General features: G+C 45.0%; 1 protein-coding gene across 1 annotated transcript; it reads right to left on the bottom strand.

Annotated features, from left to right (window-relative positions):
• Window positions 1-13795: 13795 nt before the first annotated feature.
• On the bottom strand, window positions 13796-20125 carry Cxcr2 (C-X-C motif chemokine receptor 2). Its single transcript, XM_032899577.1, has 2 exons — window positions 20017-20125; window positions 13796-15005 (listed from the first exon to the last, which is right to left on the bottom strand). The coding sequence occupies exon 2, from the start codon at window positions 14984-14986 to the stop codon at window positions 13907-13909; it is 1080 nt and encodes a 359-aa protein (XP_032755468.1). The 5' UTR covers window positions 14987-15005; window positions 20017-20125; the 3' UTR covers window positions 13796-13906.

The following is a 20125-nucleotide window of genomic DNA, read 5'->3' as shown; positions in this document are numbered from 1 at the left end:
GGTCATAGGATGGCTGAGATTTTAAGGTATTTTTAATTGGTTTTAAGAGTGACAGCCGCCACTTTAACAATTATGCTAATCTGCCTTCTTACCTAAAAACCATGTAGGGGAATTCTGTAATTATCAGTTGCCATTAAATGACTTGTAAACCTTTTATTTTCTAGAAAAAAAATTTTTTTTTTTTACAAAGAATCAATGAAGCAGAGAGTTGTCTCTTTGAGAAAATCAGTAAGATAACAAACCCCTAATCCAAATTTACTAACAGGTGGAGAGAAGATATCCAAATAACAAAATTAGACACGCAAGGGGGGCATACAGACACTTCGCAAATCTAGAGACTTATAAGGACATACTTTGAAAATGTATACCCCGTCAAATCGGAAAACAGAAAATAAATAGACAATTTTCTTGATACATACCGCTTACCAATGTTAAATCAAGCTTCAACAGAGAAGCAATTTAAACAGACCTATGACCCATGGTGATAGAGAAGCAGTCATTAAGTTTCCTAATGAAAAAAAAAAAAAAAAAAAAAAAAAAGCCCAGGGCCGGACGATTTGGGGGCAGATTTCTACCAGACTTTCAAAGAAGAGTTAATGCCAATACTCCTGTTATTGCACAAAATGAAAAACGGAAGAGACGTTGCCCAACTCATTTTTTTTTTTTTTGGTTCTTTTTTCGAAGCTGGGGACCGAACCCAGGGCCTTGCGCTTCCTAGGCAAGCGCTCTACCACTGAGCTAAATCCCCAACCCCATGCCCAACTCATTTTACAAGGCCACAGTTACCCTGATACCCAAACCAACAGAAAGACCCAACAGAGAAAGAGAATTATAGACCCTTATGCACATACACGCAAAAATACTCAGTAAAATACTCGCAAGCCACATTCAGGAACACAACAAGAAGATCGTCTTCCATGACGAAGTAGGCAGCATATATAAACTGATAAATATAAACGACCATATAAGCAAACTGAAAGACAAAACCATACGATCATCTCATCAGATGCAGAAAGGGCTTTAGCAAAACGCAACACCCTTTCATGATAAAAGTCCTAGAGAGATTAGAGATACAAGGGCTCTAATCGCAACAAAATAAAGGCAGTGTATAGCAAGTCCATAGTCAACATCAACTCAAATGGAAACTCAAAGAAATTCCAGTAAAAGCAGGAACGAGACAAAGTTGCCCATTCTGAAGTCTTAGCTAGAGCGGTAAGACAACGGAAGGAGATGAAAAACATGCAAATTGCAAAGGAAGAATCAAAATCCCGTTATTTGCAGATTATATGATTGTAGCCAGACTTTTGGCTACTTAATGGGCTCCTATTTCTATGACCCTTCTCCACTCTTATCCCTTCCAACCGCCCCACACTAGGTAGGAGAGAAAGAAGACCAGAGGGGAAAGGGGAGAGGTGTCGATATCATTAGATTACTTCCTGTTGATTAAGGGCACCGAGTTCCTTGGGGGCAATTTTGATCTTCGTTGTCAGGATCTCTCTGACCAGCAACCAGCGACAAGCTGCTGCTGCATGCCTCTCAGGGTTCTTGCATTTACATCCCTCTCAAGAGTCCCCAGAATTCCAAGTCATACACTCGCCAAAACTATCTGCAGCTGACAAACTCATGCTCCCCCCACCCCCACCAGAGCGTGAGGTAAGTCACAGTCTGCAGCTGTGGACAATCTGAAGCAGCCCCATATCCCATGAGATTTCTGTCTTTAAAGGAAGTGACAGTCTCAGTACATATGATAACATGCATAAGTGGCCTGAAAAATTCTGACAGGAAACACCTACGGCTAATAAACACTCTCAACGAAGTAGCTGGATATAAATTAACTCACGAAATCCTTCCTATATAAAAATGACAAATAGATTGAGAAAGAAATGAGGGAAACAGCACCCTTCACAATAACCTCGCATAATATAAAAGTACCTTAGGGTAACTCTAACCAAGCAAGTGAAAGGCCTCAATGATAAAAATGTCAAGTCATTGAAGAAAGAGACTGAAGGACGTATCAGAGGATCTCCCATGCTCACGGATCGGTGGGATCAACATAGTAGAACTGGCCATTTTACCAAAAGCAATCCACAGATTCAGTGCAATCCCCATAAAAATCCCAACACAATTCTTCATAGACCTTGAAAGGACATTTTTCAGCTTCATATGAAAACAAAACAAGTCCAGAATAGCTAAAACAGTTGGGAACAGTAAAAGAACTGCTGGAGGGTATCACCATTCCCAACTTTAAACTGTTTTACAGAGTCACAGTAATAAAAACTGCATAGTAATGACATAAAAATAGGCCTGTTGATCAGTGGAACCAAATCAAAGACCTGGATATAAATCCGTACACTTAGGGACACCTGATGTTTGACAAAGAATACAGAAATCCATACTGGACAAAAGACTCCACCTTCAACAAATGGTGCTGGTCAAACCGGATGGCTGCATGTAGAAGAGTCTAAATAGATCCAGACTTACCGCCCTTCACAAAACTCAACTCCAAATGGACCAAAGACCTAAACATAAACCCAGAGAGATGGAGGGATGGTTTTGAACTCGTTGGCACAGGGAACACTGTTAGAGCAGGAAGTGAGATAAACAATAAATGAGACCTTGTGAAAAGGAGGAGCTTTTGCGTGGCAAAGGGCACTGTCCTTTGGACAAAGTGTCAGCCCACAGAGTACGAAATCGGATAGAGGGCTACACATCGGATAGAGGGCTAATGGCCAAAATATATAAAGAACTCAAGAAAATAGGTATCAACAAAACAAACAACCCAATTAAAAAATGGGATGCAGGTTTAAGCAGAATTTCTAAACGGAAGAAACGTAAATGGCTGAGAAACACTTATAGAAATGTTCAACTCGATTAGCCATCAGGGAAATGCAAATCAAACGACTTTGAGCTTCTCTCTTACCCCTGTCAGGAAGGCGAAGACCAACAAGGCAGTGACAGCTCGTGCTGGTGAGGATGCCTTCTGGGAGGGTGAACGTACATCTACTAAGGAAATCAGTGTGCCAGTCCTCAGGAAGATGGGAACCGATCTACCTCAAGATCAGCTATGCCATTTTGGGGCTTATACCCAAGGGATGCTCCACCCCACACAAAACAGTTGCTCACCATGCTCACTGCTGCTTCTACTCAGAATAGCCAGAAATTAGAAACAACCTAGATAGCTCTTGTTACAAGAATAGATGAAGAGGGTTGGGGATTTAGCTCAGTGGTAGAGCGCTTGCCTAGCAAGCGCAAAGCCCTGGGTTCGGTCCCCAGCTCTGAAAAAAAGAAAAAAAAAAGAAAAAAAAGAAAAGACGAAGAAAGTGTGCTGCATTTACACAATGGAGTATATTATTCAGTCGTCAGAAAATGGTATCTTGAAAGTTTCAGGAAAATAGATGGAACCAGGAAAAACAAACAAACAAACAAACAATTATCCTGAGTGAGGTAACCCAGGCCCAGAAAGATGAATTTGGTATGTATTCACTCATATATGGGTATTACCTGTGAAGTCACTGATAATCAAGCCACAACATATAGAACTACAGAGGGTAGGTATAGAATAAGAGTCTAGAAAGAACAGATAGATACCTTTAGGAAAGGGAGATAGAAAAGATAGTTATGAAGGGATGGGAAGGGCTGGAATGGGGCGATCAATTGGGAAGGAGAGGTGAGGGGACGCTGTGGGAGAATACAGGGAGAGACAGTTAAGATTAAGGGATATTTGGGGGGGGAGGATGGAAAACTAATACAGTAGAAACTTCCTAAAACACACACACACACACACACACACACACACACACGAAGACAAAATAACTGAAATTGCCAAAGAATGGGGGCCATCTCTTGTCACCAGATGAAGCTCCCAGTACTGGGATGGTTGCATCTAATTGACTTGTTGGCCAGAGGGGCCCCATGGGAATTCTCAGGCCGTTGCTTAGACTATAGGTTGCTCTCTACAAACTGACAGCAAGGCCCATTGCTAAAGACAATACCTATAGAACTCATGGAAGATGGAGAAGTCAAGCTGGTGATGATATGAAGCCCCCCCCCCCCCCGTTCCAGGATCTCTGGTACAGGAAGGTATGTTGCAGGCTCTCAGAAGAAGAACATAGCCCAAGCCAGCCACAAACCCTTTATCTACAATGCTCCACTGCCTGCATGATATGCTATGGCCGTGGAAGCACAAAACTTGTGGGAGTAACCAAACAATAACTAATTGACTTAAAGCCCTCTCCATGAGATGGAACCGGTACCTGACACTGCTTGGGTGACCAAGACTAGACAGCCTGGGGACCTGGGGTAAAACCAAATAATACTGGTTTAAAAAAAAAGGAGAAGAAATGTGATGAAATGACTCCTGATGACATTCTGCTATACTCATGGATCAGTGCCTTGTTCAGTCATCATCCAGAAGCTTCCTCCTGCAGCAGATAGGAACAAATCCAGAGACCACAGCCAGACATTATGCAGACAATGAGAGACCTTGGAACACTCAGCCCTAAATGAGATGTCTCCATTACATCCCTCTCCTCAGAGCTCAGGAAAAGGAAGGGAAGACAGAAAGAGTGTAAGGGCCAGAGGGCATGGAAGACGCCAAGGAAACAGGGACTTCTAAATCAGCATGAGCAAAGCTCGTATGGATCCACAGGGCCCGAAGCAGCAAGCCCAGGGCCTGCACAAGTCTGCACTGTGTGTGTATATCATGTCTTCTAGTTTAGCATTTCTATGGGGTTTCTGAGTGTGTGAGTAAGTGGGTCTGTGACTCTCGTGCCTTTCCTTGGGCTCTTTCCCTACCGTCTTGTCTAACTTTGATGTGCTTGTTTTTATTTTATCCTATTGTATTTCATTTTGTTGTATCTTTAAAAATGAATGAATGAATACCTTGGGCTACCTAGTTAGAGCTCCCTTCAGACAACTGCAGTGTAGGGGCTGAGCCGCGGTCTCTATTCTGAGGTCCTTCTGAGATGGTCAGTTTCTGTGCTGGTCTGAGTTGGCTTTCAAGGTCCCTTGGCTCAGGTCCACCGCAGCCTTGGTGTGGGTATGGTGTAACTTTAAGAGTGGAATGATGAGGACTGGGCACATTTTGTGTTCTGCCAGCCAGGTCTTTTAAGAACCACTGGATGGAGGAGCATGTCTACATGGTTCTCCAAGTCCTTTTGGAAAAGTGGAGGACGGCGGCCAAAGATAACTCAAAGCTATTCCCACCAACCTCTTTTTGTTTTGTTTATGTGCTTTTGTCACTGTTTGGTTTTTTGGAGTCAGGGTCTAGTGAGCTTAGGCTGGGCTTGAGTTCACTATGTAGCCAAGAACGACCTTGCGTTCCTGTTCTCTTTGCCTCTGCCTCACTGAAACCTCCATCACCAGCATCTGCCACTACATTTAACCTCACCTCCTCTATAATTTAATTTACCCATTCAGATTTTTTTCTTTTGAGACAGGCTCTCAGCATGTAGTCCTGACTGGCCTAGAACTGGCTATGTAGACCAGGCTGGACTACTCATAGAGACTACTCATAGACTATGTAGACCAGGCTGGACTACTCATAGAGACTACTCATAGACTATGTAGACCAGGCTGACCTCATACTCAGGGAGACATTCCAGCCTCTGCCCTCAGAGTGCTAGGATTAAAGTTATGTGCCACCATGCCTTATGCCTCCCTTTTATACATACAATTATTTTATTTTATTCCCACTTCTGAATTTACTAGTGTGGCAGGGCAACTTTTTATGTGTTTATTGGCCGTTTGCTCTTCTCTAGACTCTATCTAGATCCTCAATTACTCCTGAAAGCCTGTTGGTACCTTTGGGATGGCTTACATTTTGGGAGGAGGATGGTAGTTAAGAAAATAATTAGGAGAATTAGGAGGTGGACTGGCAGAAGGACAGAGAGGAAAAGAGATCAAACTTGGGACAAGCCACCTGGTAGGAACCAAGGTTACAACCTGCCACTGGGTCAGCTTGACACAGAGTCAGCATGGAGGGGAAGCTGGCCCTGCTGTTGATGACCAGGGGAACGTGTTTGACATCACACTTTGCAAGGCCCTGTTGAGAAATCAGGCCTGTATCCGGCCTCCTTTTCCTCTGGAAAGGTGTCTTTTGCAGAGTTGCTGGGGGAAGGGCCTTAAGTTGAGGCCATGATTACTTCTCCTTACCACTGTCCCCTTCCGCAACTTCTCCCCTTGGGCAGCTGGAGTGGTCAGGAAAGCTATTGATGCTGGGCCATCTTCCTTTGTGTTTGGGGTGTTGGAGACTGGAGGATTGCAATGAGGGAGGGTATAGTACACATTCTTCTTCTTTCTTTTCTTTATTAACTTGAGTATTTCTTATTTACATTTCGATTGTTATTCCCCTTCTCGGTTTCTGGGCCAACATCCCCCTAACCCCTCCCACTCCCCTTCTATATGGGCTTCTCCTCCCCATCCTTCCCCCATTACCACCCTCCCCCAACAATCACGTTCACTGGGGGTTCAGTCTTGGCAGGACCAAGGGCTTCCCCTTCCACTGGTGCTCTTACTAGGCTATTCATTGCTACCTATGAGGTTGGAGCCCAGGGTCAGTCCATGTATAGTCTTTGGGTAGTGGCTTAGTCCCTGGAAGCTCTGGTTGGTTGGCATTGTTGTTCATATGGGGTCTCGAGACCCTTCAAGCTCTTCCAGTCCTTTCTCTATAGTACACATTCTTGAAAGTGACAGTGTCAGCCCTGCATACATTCTAAGACAACATTCTTGTTTCCCATTTAGGTAGTTGAATAGGATATCCTTCAAGCCAACCTGCCAATGCCATCATCAGATAATCTGTGTCCACATGGAAAAGATCATTATAGCTGCATTTGTTGACTATTGACCTCCTTTGATAGAAGAATGCTCTTGGGACCCTTTTCTAAGTACCCAGGCACACTTCAGTGTACTGGATATCAGTTGTATGCAATTCTGCCCTAACTGAACATAGCCTCAGAAAGGGACTAGAAGACATAGACAGGGAAGGACTAACACAGGGAGCTCCATCTGCACAGTTAAGGTAACCTTCACCATGCTGCCTGTAGGCTCTCCAGTGTAGGTCATTTATGTTCCTGCCTACCTCTGTTTATCACTGATACCTAGAAGAAGGTGTAGAAATTGCTTGTGTCTCCCTCAGGGAGACTTTTAACAACAGTGATTCTTTTTCCATTGCTTTTGGTCAGTGAGTTTTAAACTTGAGTCTAGATCCTAGAGTTTCAGGAATCTCTTCATTACATTTTTATTCATTTATTCATTTATTTATTTTGTGTGTGTATGCATATGTGTCTATGTGTGTGTGCATAAGTGTGTGCTCACCAACATAATGGTACACTCAACAACACGATGCACAGTTGGTGTTGGTCCAGGTTGTATTGTCTAGGTCAGAGGACAGCTTGAAGGAGTTAAGTTCTCTCCTTCCACCATATAGGTTCTGGAGATCAATCTCAGGTCATCAGGCTTGATGCCTTTACCAGCCGAGGACCCATGAAGGTTAATAATGTCAATCTGACAGAACCAAAAACCAGTAGGAGACAAATCTCTGGACATGCCTAGACATCTCACATGAAGGAGAAAGTCAGCTGAGCAAGAGCGTTCATAGCTCTTTGCTTTGTGATTGGGGATGCAATGTGACTGGCTCTTTCAAGTTCCTACGATGACTTTCCCATATTGATAGATTGTGCCATCAAACTCTAAGCTAAAATAACCCTTTACTCTTCAAGTTGCTTTTTTTTTCTTTTTCTTTTCTTCTTTTTTTTTCAAGTTGCTTTTGTCAGTACGTATTAGCCCTGGAAAGTAGCTAAAATATGTTTTATTCTCAATATCACAAAAAAGAAAAGACGAGACTCCTTAATTGTGTTTGCAGTCCATCTTGTTCCTGCGTCTTACCCCCAGCCGCAAACAGACAGCTATCTATTTTCTGTTCCATAAATTTGTCTTTTCTGGACATTGGCTTTACAAAGTATCACATAGTATGCTATCTTCACTTAGCATGCCCTCTTCCAGAATGACCTAGAACTCAGTATGTAGGTCAAAATGGCCTGAAACTCTTGAGTGTTAGGATTGTAGGTGTGAGTCACCAGCCCTGCTCATTCTGTTTTCAGTCTTGTTCCTAAACCAGCACATTCAAGGAACCCCACAGTGAAAACTTTCATTGTTTTTCTAGCCATGTTACTAGGGATGGATATTTTGGTTGTCTTCAAGCTTTGGATTTTACACATAGTGCGGCTGTATGTCCTCTTCATGGGAGCTATGTGAGCATGACTGTAGGACAGGGTCCTAGAAGTACAGTACCTGGATTAAAGAGTGTTCTCATTGAGATAGAAATCATCCTCCAGGCAGGGAAGTGCATACTTGCTATCCCAGCACTCAAGAGGCAAAGGTAGAAGATTGTGAGTTCAAGACTGGCCTGGGTTACATGAGACCCCATCTCAAAAACAAAACAAACACATTTTTTTAAAAAGGCATTCTTTAATCGCTTCCTCTGAAGATACCTGGTTCACTGTCCTACCAGCAATGGGGAGATAGGATATTCTAATCAGGCAAGCTTGACCTCAAACTGTAGTCAGTAAAGCTTGGATTTGACTCCCTGCAATGCCCCCTCAAAATGGCCCAAGCTGCTCTTCTTACCTTCTTTCTCCTTTCTGACTCTGCTGGTTTTAGTGGATGAAACATTTTCATTGTAATTGTTCACATACTGGTGGCCACAGAAAACTTATATTCATAGCTTAAAGAATACATAATACAAGGATTCCCAGGCACCCATCATGTAGGTTAAGGAAGAAGACTTTACCAGTGTCTTAAGAACCCTGCTTCTTGGAACAGCCCACCTTACTCTTGAGTGTAGGCTCTCTAATGTTTGTGGTCAACCGTTCCTTTGCTTAGCATTTCTGTTGCATTTATTTGGAGGGTTTATTATCTGAGTCAACTTAACTCAGATGAAGCTCTTCCTTTCAGACTTCAGAAGAGCACCGTTCAGCAGAGACCTTTGTGTGAGATCTGGAAGTTGTAAGGTGAACACTGGCAGTGTGCTTGTTAAAGCTTTGCAAGGTCAGCCCAAGGCCTGTGGTATGTCCTCCTTCTGCTGGCTGTCGTGTTGGTGTGAAACAGCAGCTGGACCCAGAGCCTCTCAGTGTGTAAAAGTTTTTCTTTATGATGCAGGTCCCCCGCCTCTGTAGTCAGTCACTCATGTAAGCTTGCATCAACTAATAGGTGTCAATGTGTCCTGATAGGCTCCTGTGTGTGTGTGTGTGTGTGTGTGTGTGTGTGTGTGTGTGTGTGTGTGTGTGTGTGTGTGTGTGCATACCCCAGTTCATGTCTATTTTTTCTTCAAGGTTGTCCTGCTAGATTCAGGTCTCATTCCAGAAGCAATGCCAAGAGCCTGGCACAGATTACGTCACAGCTCCCACCACTATATGAAGTCACGCCTCATTTCTCTCCTTGTGGTTCTGTGTTTTGGACTGAGGGCCCCTGACTCATATAGCAGGAGCCCTCAATTGAGAAATCTACTTTGCCTGTCTTTAGTTTTGTCCTGGGCTCTGAGGGCTTCTTTGACCATCTACCAGTCCAAGCCTGGTCCCTCAGCTGTGTCCTCACTCCTCAGCTGGCTCTCATCTCTGTCATCGCCATGGACACTCAGCAATGCCACTTCAATGCATTCATGAGTCTAGGCACAGGCAAAATGGACCAATCTTACCAGGATGTGTGAGACCCCCAGGGAAGTTACCCAAACGATTTCTCACTGCATTTCAGTGGCCTGAAACGATGCAAGGATTCCCTTGTATTGTTTATACCAGTAATCCTAATGCTGGAGTTTCAGGCCATTTTGACCTGCAGATTGAGTTCTAGGTCAGTCTGAAGGAGGCTGAGTCACAAAAGCAAAGTAGCTGGCAAAAGTTGAGCTGAGTGTTTACTTGAGTTGTAGACCACCCAGCCATGAGGCAGCACTCAGTTGCTTCACCCAGCTTGGTTTCAGTTTCCTTGGTACCTATGGGTTGGGAACCTACTGACCTCATTGACCCGGGAGGTGGTGCCCTTCTCCACAGGAGTCTGTGTGTAGTATATGTGAGTGTAGCATATAAACAAGGATAATTTCTTTTTTTAAAAAGATTTATTTATTTATTTATTTATTTATTTATTTATTTATTTATTTATTTATTTATGAGCACACTGTAGCTGTCTTCAGACACACCGAAGAGGGCATCCAGTCTCATTACAGATGGTTGTGAGTCACCATGTGGTTGCTGGGGTTTGAATTCAGGACCTCTGGAAGAGCAGTCAGCACTGAGCCATCTCTCCAGCCCACAAGGATAATTTCTTATAGGGGAAAGTGACCATTATTATTACTATTATTGTTATTGTTGTTGGCTGGAGATCAAACCCAGAGTCTCTAGCATGCTAGGTAAGCCCACGTCCCTTAATACTGAGCTGCATCCCCAACCCTAGGAAATATTTCTGGGCATTTATTTATTTATTTACTTATTATTTATTTATTTATTTGCCACGGGGTCTCATGTAGATCGGTCTGCTCTTGAGTTTGCTGACTATGAGTTTGCTAAGCTTGAGTAGCTGAGGATAACTTCAAACCTCTATTCTCTTTCCTTTTACTTCCTAGCAGCTAGATGGATGGGTATGTGGCACCATGCCCGGTTTATGCTGTGCTGGGGATTGAACCCAGGGCTTTGTCCAAGCCAGGCAAGCCCTCTACCATGGAGCTACATCCCTAGCTCCTGCGGGGATACTTTTAAATGCCTCCCTCAAATAGGCTGGAAGCCTCTTGCTTTGCTCAACAAAGGGAGCCCATCCTGCAGAGACTGGGAATGTGCATGGAGAAGCATCATCAACTCAGAGGGAGACGGCTCAGGATCAGGACAGAAGGTGTTACTATCGGTAGAGGAACCTAATTCAGATGCAAGAAAAGCAGGTTCAAAATAGATAGATCTAAGCAGAGGAGGACTGGGCCCTTAGACAGTGGGACTCAGGTCTGGCAAGGGGTGAGAAGAACCAACAGCTTGAGGAAAGCTCTGAGGAAAGCTCTGAGTTGCCCTTTCCCAGTGATGCTCTGACTGGCGAGGGACGTGTGTGTGTGTGTGTGTGTGTGTGTGTGTGTGTGTGTGTGTGTGTGAGAGAGAGAGAGAGAGAGAGAGAGAGAGGGGAGGAGGGAGGGAGAGAGAGAGAGAGAGAGAGAGAGAGAGAGAGAGAGAGAGAGAGAGAGAGAGAGAGGGTCATTCAACAGTGTTCACATCAGTACAACCAAATCTCAGCTTCTTTTGCTCTGGGCTCTGGTATCATTCTTTTCTGAGGACAGTGGCATTCCCAGGCCTTGTTTGAGAAACAGAGAGCAGACACCTGGAGCAAAGGTGAACCTTTCTTGGCCTCCTCCCTCTGACAGTCATCTTAGGGGGAATCTGGCCAGGTGCCATGCTCAGGGAGAACAGCAGCAGTTCCCTCTGGCAACTCTACGTGTTCTTCAGCGTTTCCATCCTGCTGAATCAGAGGCACGGTTGAGTCACACTTGATCCTGATTCTGAGCTCAGCGCAGGGCATTGAATGCACATGAAACAGGGACTGTATACTGACTTAATCCTTTTAGCTGAACAGTTTCATAAATTGTGAGTAAAAGCTGTCTACTCTAGAGCCTCATTTTGCCCTCCTGCTCAGACTTGTGGAACTATAGGGTTCAGTCCCTCTTAAAGCAAGAGCCTATGGCCATAGCAGGTTGCTCGGAGCCAGGTCCCTTCTTGACAAAGACCCTGTTTGTTCAGGGCATTACTGCATCCCAATCCCCACGGAAGATCTGTCAGTCAATGTATATTGATGAAAGATGATTCAGAAGCTAGGGATATAGCTCAGTTGGAAGAGTGTTTGCCTAGCATGCACAGAGTCCTGGGTACCATATAAACAGAGTCCCCAGTACCATATAAACCGGACATGGTGGTGGACGTCTATGATCCCAGCCCTTGGGAGGTAGAGACAGGAAGGATCTCTTGATCAAGTCCATCCCCAATTATATAGCAAGTTTTAGGCCAACCTGGTATACATGAGACTTAAAACTGAACCCAACCCAAACTCAAACCCACCCCTCCCTGCAAAAACAAGAATGACTCAAATCCTTTGTCTCCTCTGACAGGTTACAAATCATCTCCCCACTCGGAACTAATGCCTGCTTGTCACACCTTGAACGAGGGTGGGTGTTGGAAAGGGAAGAAGGGAGGGGAGAAGAACTCTCCCTGGGATCTGCTGCTGGAGTCTCCTGGCCTCTAAGCTTCTCCAAGGAGCTGAGCAGCTGAACTTCGGAGCCTCTGTGCCTTCTAAGCCTGTTCCTGATGCTTCTGAGTGCTGTTCCAACCGAGGACGTGGGAACGCCAGAGGGATCTGACACATAGTTCTTCCAGTGCTCCACGTTCAGTTGAAGGGGGCTTGGGTTGGGCATGAAGGGGCAGACAGGAAGGGACAGGCAGGGACAGGCGGGCTCTGTCCTCATCTCCTCACTCTGGGGGACAGTGAAATGGCTCAGCAGGTAAGGACCTTGCTATCGGATTGTCTTATGACCTACATACATGTGCTAACTCTCTCTCTCTCTCTCTCTCTCTCTCTCTCTCTCTCTCTCTGTGTGTGTGTGTGTGTGTATGTGTGTGTGTCTGTCTGTCTGTCTCTGTCTCTCTCTCACACACATACATACACGAAGGAGGGTGGTGGTGATAAAAAGAAAAAAAAACAATTAAAACAACAACATAAACTCTCACTCAAGACTTCTGCTCACTATGGCCAGGGTCTCCTTGGAAGCACTGAAATAAGTGCCCAACTATGAGTGGTCTATATATTTTTTAAAAAGACATTTAATGGTCACACTTTACAAGAAGTTATAAGGCAGATAGTTTTGCATTGGTTCAGTGGTTAAAGAACACTTTTTTTTTAGACTTAGATTTTTATATTTTTGGTAAACTGAGGTAAAACACATAACAAAAATTACCATTTTAGCTTTTTTTTGGTTTGTTTGTTGGTTGGTTGAGGTGCTGGGGTTTGAGCCTTAGTTCTCAGAAATGTTACATAAGCACTCTACCAGTGAGCAATACCTAGCCCTCATCTTAACACTTTCAATGCAATGGCAATGAGTACTTTCTCTCTACTGCACAGGGGTCAGGGTCCACCCTCGGGGCCTTTCCATCATCCCTAACTGGAGCTGTGGCTTCCACACTAACTCCCCACCCTTCCTCACCCAGCCTCCAGTCATCATTATTTGATTATTCTTGGCACTTCTCACTGTGGATGCTCTTCTGTTGTGTATAGACACCATGTTTAACTTACCCATTCACCTGTTGGCCATCATTTTAGTTGTTTTGACTCTTACAAATAATGCTATTGTAAGCATCGGCATACAAATGTCTGAACCCTGGCTTTCAATTCTTTTGTGTACCCTACTTAGAGATGGATTTGCTGGATTACATGACAATCCTATATTTAACATGTTATGGAAAACTGTTATGCTATGTCCCATGGTGCATGGGGTACTTATGGGACACATCTACCAGAAAGGTGAAAGAAAAGTTCCTTTTTTTCTATTTTCTCAATGACACTTGCTATTTTTTTCTCCTCCATCTCTTCCTTTTACCGCTAACTCTTCTGAGGCAGTATCTTGCTGCAATTTTAATGTGTGCTTCTTGGAAAACAGTGTTTGGTGTCTAGTGTTAGGATGGACCAACTCTATCAGTAGGCATACCAAGATTGAAGCGAGTGAACAGCCAGCACTGGGGTTCTAAAATCTGCAATGGGGGCTCTGGTAAGAATGTGGCCTCCATCTTCCTGTAGCTGTAGAGGGGACTGCATCAATTCAAATATCACAGTCTCTGGTAATGAGCCATGCTGAAGGACAAGAAGGAACCCAGAGGGGCTACAGTTTAAGTAAACAGTCTTAGAGGGTAGTGGAGGTGTTTGCTGAAGAAGAGCCAACAAAAGAAGGCCTGCCCTCCTTGGCTAAGAACTCCTTGCTGACAAGGCCATAATTAGCCATGATCTTGAGAAGTCCATGGCGAAATTTCTGGCCAATAAAGGCATAGATGATGGGGTTAAGACAGCTGTGGAGGAAGCCAAGAATCTCAGTAGCTTCCAAAGCTTTGTTAATCTCGTTCTGGCGTTCACAGGTCTCCTTGATCAGCTTGGTTCTCATGAGGGTGTCTGTGAACAGGACAATGTTGTAGGGAAGCCAGCAGAGCAGGAAGACGAGGACCACAGCAAAGATGACCCGCATGGCCCGGTGCTTCTGCCCCATGTGGGCCTTAAAGAGCGTGCGCAGTGTGAACCCATAGCAGAACAGCATGATGAGCAGCGGCAGGAGGAAGCCATAGGTCTGAGGCAGGATGCGCAGTACCACCCTCCACTTGGATGTATTATTACCTATATCCTCATAGCAGACTACGGTAGAAGGGTTTGCCTTAACAGTAGTCCGAAGAATGAAGATGGGCAGGGACAGAACTAGTGAGAGAAACCACATGGCTATGCACACAAACTTGACCAAGTGTCTCTTCTGGATCAGTGTACTTGTGGCGTGGACGATGGCCAGGTAGCGGTCCATGCTGATGCAGGCTAGCAACAGAACACTGCTGTAGAAGGTAATCTCCTGCAGGAACGAGAATACCTTGCACAGGAATGAGCCAAAAATCCATCCATTTACTTTAGATGCAGCCCAGACAGGCAAGGTCAGGGCAAAGAACAGATCAGCAATGGCCAGGTTCAGCAGGTAGACGTCGGTGACAGAGCAGGTGCTTCGATTGTACAAGATGACCAGCATCACCAGGGAGTTTCCCACGAGACTCAGCAGAGTCACCAGAACGTATATTACAACCACAGCATACCTGTTGATATCTAGGTTCTCTGAGGGGCATGGGGCAGCATCTGACAGAGTAAAGGGCGGGTCAGAACTGTAATTGTAACTGTCAATATCTCCACTGAAGAAGTCTTCAAGGCTGAAATTATCCACCCTGATTTCTCCCATCTTTGAGGTAAACTTAATCCTGTCAATAGAGGAGAGATGAAGGTTACTCTAGGGCAAAGTCACCCCAGTTCTTGTCTATCCCCCCAAGAAACTGGGGTATTAGGGTTTTCCCATTGGCTTGCATATTGCAAGGAACACACTATTTCCTTCAAGTTTGTAAATGGCAGCAGTAAGCATTTGAGACAAAATAATAATGAATAATAAGTGAGATATTTGGGGGAGATAAAAACTACAGTTCTCCTTAAGATTTCTTTTTTGAAACAGGGTCTTGGTTGGCCCCAAACTTGCTGTGTAGCCAAGTTATATATACATATATGCATAATGTATATGTATGTGTATATATTTTATATATCATATATATGTAGTATAATTTATATATGTATGTATATCTATCTCTCTCTATAAAATTTGTATACCCTTGGCTGCACAGAATGTTTGAGGTCAACCAAGACCCTGTTTCAAAAAACATATATGTATATATATGATTTATATATATGTTATATATTATATACACATATATTATATATACATACATATGCATACATATACATAAATATGTATATATACATACATGTATGAAAATGTTTTAGTTAAACTCATTAGATACATAACCAAAATGTACCAGTAAAACATTAAAAAAGTGTACAATCTTACAAAGCGAATACAGCTATTAAAGCAATCATAAGAATAACAAAGAATGGGGCTGGTGAGACGACTTAGTGGTTAGGGTACTGGCTGCTCTTTGCCGTGCACTTAGGTTTGGTTTTCAGCGCCCACGGCGACTTACAACTCCCGGTAACCCCAGTTCCAGGGGATCTTCTGTCTTCCTCAGACACCAGACATGCACATGGTAAACACACATACTTGAAGGTGAAAACACCCATGCACATAAAAAAGGACAAAAATGGGCAAAGGTGGAGCTCAGGGGTAGAATGATCGCCTGAGACTTTCAGCGTCCTAGATAGGGTTCCCAGAACTGAATAAACGAGGTATGATAGCGTCTGCCATCAATCCCAGCACCCAGCATACTGGGAGTGGAGGAATATCGGGGCTTTAAAGTCATCTTTGGCTACAAAGCAGTTCATTCAAGTCTATCCTGGCCTATATAAGACCCCATTCAAAACATCACCACCACCACTGTCATCACCAGTGTCATCAACAACAACATCACCATCGTTGTCATCATCATCATCATCATCATCATCATCAACAACAACAACAACAACAACAACAACAACAACAACAACAACAAAACAGTAACAACAATCACAAGATTGAAAACCAAAACACTGAGGTTGGGGAAGTGGCCTGTTGGGTAAAAGCTTGCTCCCCAACGGGAGCTTGAATTTGGTCAGTAAAGAGATAAATGCAGGACTTTGAGGGCAGCTCCCACTCCTAGGTAGCAAGGGCAGGCTCAATATTCCATCGGGAGGTCTTGCAGGCCAGGATGGAGGGCAGACTCTCAGAGGAGAGGACCAGGAGGGACTAGCCATGCACAGCCATGGGTGAGGGGACAGGGTTGATGCTTTCGCTTTAATGTACTGATCTCTGAAAGGGATGCATTTGTGGCTGAAGGCACAGAGGAAAGGATGCAGGATAACAGTTGAGATCTGCTTTGTGCAAGATTTCCCTTGGCCACCACAAGCGCTATCATGAGCTCGTGTTCGCTGGTGACCACAGGGCTGTCCTGACGCAGCTGGATTGTATGTCATTAGTTTATCCACACCACGCACTGCCTTTAATTTATCGTTGGAAGATCATACCTGTTATGTTAGGTGTGTTCACTCCTAAGCATTTTGCTTTATCGTTCTTCCTGAAGATTGACCCTGCACACGCCTAGTGCACACTCTACCACAGAGCCCCAAACCCATAGGTCTAAAGATCTTGAATTATCTTTCAGTCAATGTGAGCACAGCCCCTCTCATTGCATGGGAGCTTGGGCGCCAACATCTTTTGCTATCCCTTAGGCTGCAAATGAATGAAATAGCTATTGCTGGAATGGTAAAGGAAACATCTTCAGCTGAGGGCCCTGTCATGTCCTCCGTGATGCAGTGGGGGCTCCTGGATTTAATGGAAGTACCAGCTCCTCGGAACTCGCACTAACCCAGAAGCTCCATGGCTGGGAAACACGTCAATAACAGATAACCAAGTCATTGTACTGTGACCCTAATTCCCATCCTCTGTAGAAACACAGTCCATACGTGCTGCTCAGGCGTGAGTCCTCAGTGCCTGGCACATCTATCTCCAGACCCAATTGCAGCCCAGACAAGAAAGGTAGGCAGGCTTGGGAAGATTGCAGGCCAAGGGTAGGGCCTGGATCGCAAGCGGTTCTAAGCAGTTTTTGGAGGGGGGCGGGGGCAGAAAAAGGATCAGAAGTTCTTCCTCTGTGCTAAGTAGACATAATGTTTAGGGGTCAAGCCAGGGATGGGGCACACATTCATGGTCAGGCCGTGAGTGAAATTCTAGGCGGTGGTAGGGGGCGCTCCAGACTCACCGGGATGCTGGCTTTTCACCTGTGGGACATTTAAGGCGTGAACTGTGGAGCTCTCTAGAGGAAGTGAGGGATGGATCAGATTGCTGAGGCAGGGGAGGAGCTCCCGAGGGCGTGAGGTGAGTGGGATGTTTTAAGTGTGAATTCTCAGCCCAGCGCCCACGGATGGAGTCATCTGGAGAGTTCATATTGGGAAGTGACCCAATGAGGTATCCTAGCCTGTCTTTCCAGGTCTCCGTGGGGAGGAAACAGGTCCGGCAGAGGATGGAGTTTGCGCCAGAAGGCAGCTGTCTCTTCTTCCCTATGAACTCCAAGCCTCTGGCTCCTGCAGCTGGGGCTCTAATTCTCCTCCCTCCAGTCAGCCCCGGGGACCCTATCTGCCATTTGGCTGAACCGTCGTCGTCGTCGTCGTCGTCGTCGTCGTCGCTCTTTCTGGTTCAAGTGGGGCAGTTCAAGCAGGCAACTGAGATGAACTCTGAGAGCCTGGCACTTCCAGCCACTCTCCTCCCTGGACTGGAAGCGGTTTGTTTTTTCTTCTCCTCTAAACTCTTCAAAGGCACCCAGACTCTTCCTCCTTGCCTCGCTGTGTACCTCTGAGCAGCTTCACCCCACACGGGGCTCCAACCCCTCCTCCCTCATCTTTTGCTTTTCTCGAAGTCACCTGTGCCAACCATATGTCCAGTTTTGGGTGTTGCTGTGCTTTCTCAGCTCATATACTTGGCAGCAAGTTGAGGATTTCAGTTCCAGGGCATTGCTGACCCACTCTGGGAACCAACCCCTTCTCCTCTGAAAACAGCCTTTTGGTAAAAGTGAAAATCCCGACCCAGTATTAACACATTTTGGAAACTTGACACCAGGAGTGTATCTTGTCACCTTTGCTAGTGATTTACAAATGACAGGATTACTAAAGGTAGAGTCACTTAGATTCATTATTTGCTCCCTTCCCAACAAGCCCAGGGGACAGTGTTGAAATTCCATCCCTTCTATTTAGCCTGTCTCCCAGAGTCTAGAGCACAGACACATTCACATTCACCGAAGTGGTCTCCCCTAGGGGCAAGATCTTTGAGTCCAGCTTCAGTAATCACTCCTTAGTGTTTATCTGGTCTCTTCTGTCAGGGAAGAATGCAATGACACTGGGCCAGTGAACACTAAAACCTGGTAGCGAATGGTAATTATCTCACACACACACACACACACACACACACACACACACACACACACACACACACATGCACACTCGCAAAACACAGCAGTAGCTTGTACTGTGATTCTTAGAATGGAGATAGTGTATCTACAGATGACTAGCCTCTCCCATCACATCCTCAGTCAGAGGATGAGTCAGGCAGAGACGCAAGCCTACCTAGTTTTCAAGGCTGACTCCTGTGGTGCCTTCACATGCTCTGACCTGGATAATGCCTGTCAGATTAGTTGTTGTCTGGTTGTAGTCTGGGCGACTGACTGACTTGCTGCCTTTTTTTTTTTTTTTTTCCCATTTATTTTAACTTTCAACCCTCCCATCAATGAAGTCGGCATGTTCTGGATGAGGAAACACAGTCCCTGGAGGTTAGGCAACTTACCTCGAGTGACACAGCTGAACTGGGTGGTAAACATTTTAAAATGGATATTAAAGTCTGCTCTTACATTTTTTTATTTGTCAAATGCCACAAGGGCAGGGTGCCGGCCTCAGCCAGCCTCAGGCTTCCTAGCTCCATAGGTAATTGCTTCATCCCAGACAATCAAATACCACCGGTGTGGGAAACGAACACAGATTGGGCACTTGTCAACTGACCACTTCTGTTTTTCTTCTTCCTCTTCTTCTTCCTTTCCTTCCTCCTCCTCCTCTTCCTCCTCTTCCTCCTCTTCCTTTTTAATTTTGTTTTGTCTTACTATGTAGGTTATGGCACATAGTTTTGTTCTTTAAAAAAGAGTTTTAATCTGGGTCCTGCTCTCAGAGATCAGGATAAGAGTAACATCTCTCTCTGGGCCTTGTTGCTCTCCTGGAAGAGTTTGTCTCAGGTCTGTCCTGCCCAGAATTGTAGCTGTAGCCCATTTATTTAGCTCTCTGAATGAAAAGCAGCCAAGATAGTCCCTCTGGCAAAAGCACTTGCTGTTCATCAGGTGGGTTGAATCCCCGGAACCCCATGTGAAGAACTGACTCCACAAAACTATCAACTGACCTCCACGAGTATACCACAGCGCGCACGTGCACACACACACACACACACACACACACACACACACACACACACCTTAAGAAAAAAATAAGTACATTTACTTAAGTGGCTGTTACTGCTACATTTCAAGGGCTCAGTGACCACAGGTGACCGGTGGCTTCCGTGTTACGCCGTGCGGATACGGAACATGCTTATGGTAAAAAGTGCTTTGCTCTAGCACCAGCTAACTGAAGATGCAGACCCCAGCTCTGAGAGTCTACAGCACGGCATGCCGCTTCCCAGGGCTCCAGGGAAGGCAGAGTTTCCTGGTCCCTTCTACCAGAAATATACTCATTCCCCAGTCAGTGACCAATTAGTTCTCCTACCTGCTGTAGCTCTACGATGCTGGGAGTGGAGTGGCTCCCAAGTCTCTGTGACTCAAGGCTTGGGAGCTGTCAGGGCTGGTTGAACTGGAAGAAAGTGAGACAGCTGTGA

The sequence above is a fragment of the Rattus rattus genome, chromosome 4 (assembly GCF_011064425.1).
Source record: "Rattus rattus isolate New Zealand chromosome 4, Rrattus_CSIRO_v1, whole genome shotgun sequence".
In the NCBI taxonomy this organism is placed as follows: Eukaryota; Metazoa; Chordata; class Mammalia; order Rodentia; family Muridae; genus Rattus; species Rattus rattus.
This window is presented reverse-complemented; position numbering and strand designations above follow the sequence as displayed.

Excerpts from the sequence above, each read along its gene's own strand:
- Cxcr2 (XM_032899577.1), bottom strand. The coding sequence starts at position 14,986 with ATGGGAGAAATCAGGGTGGATAATTTCAGCCTTGAAGACTTCTTCAGT.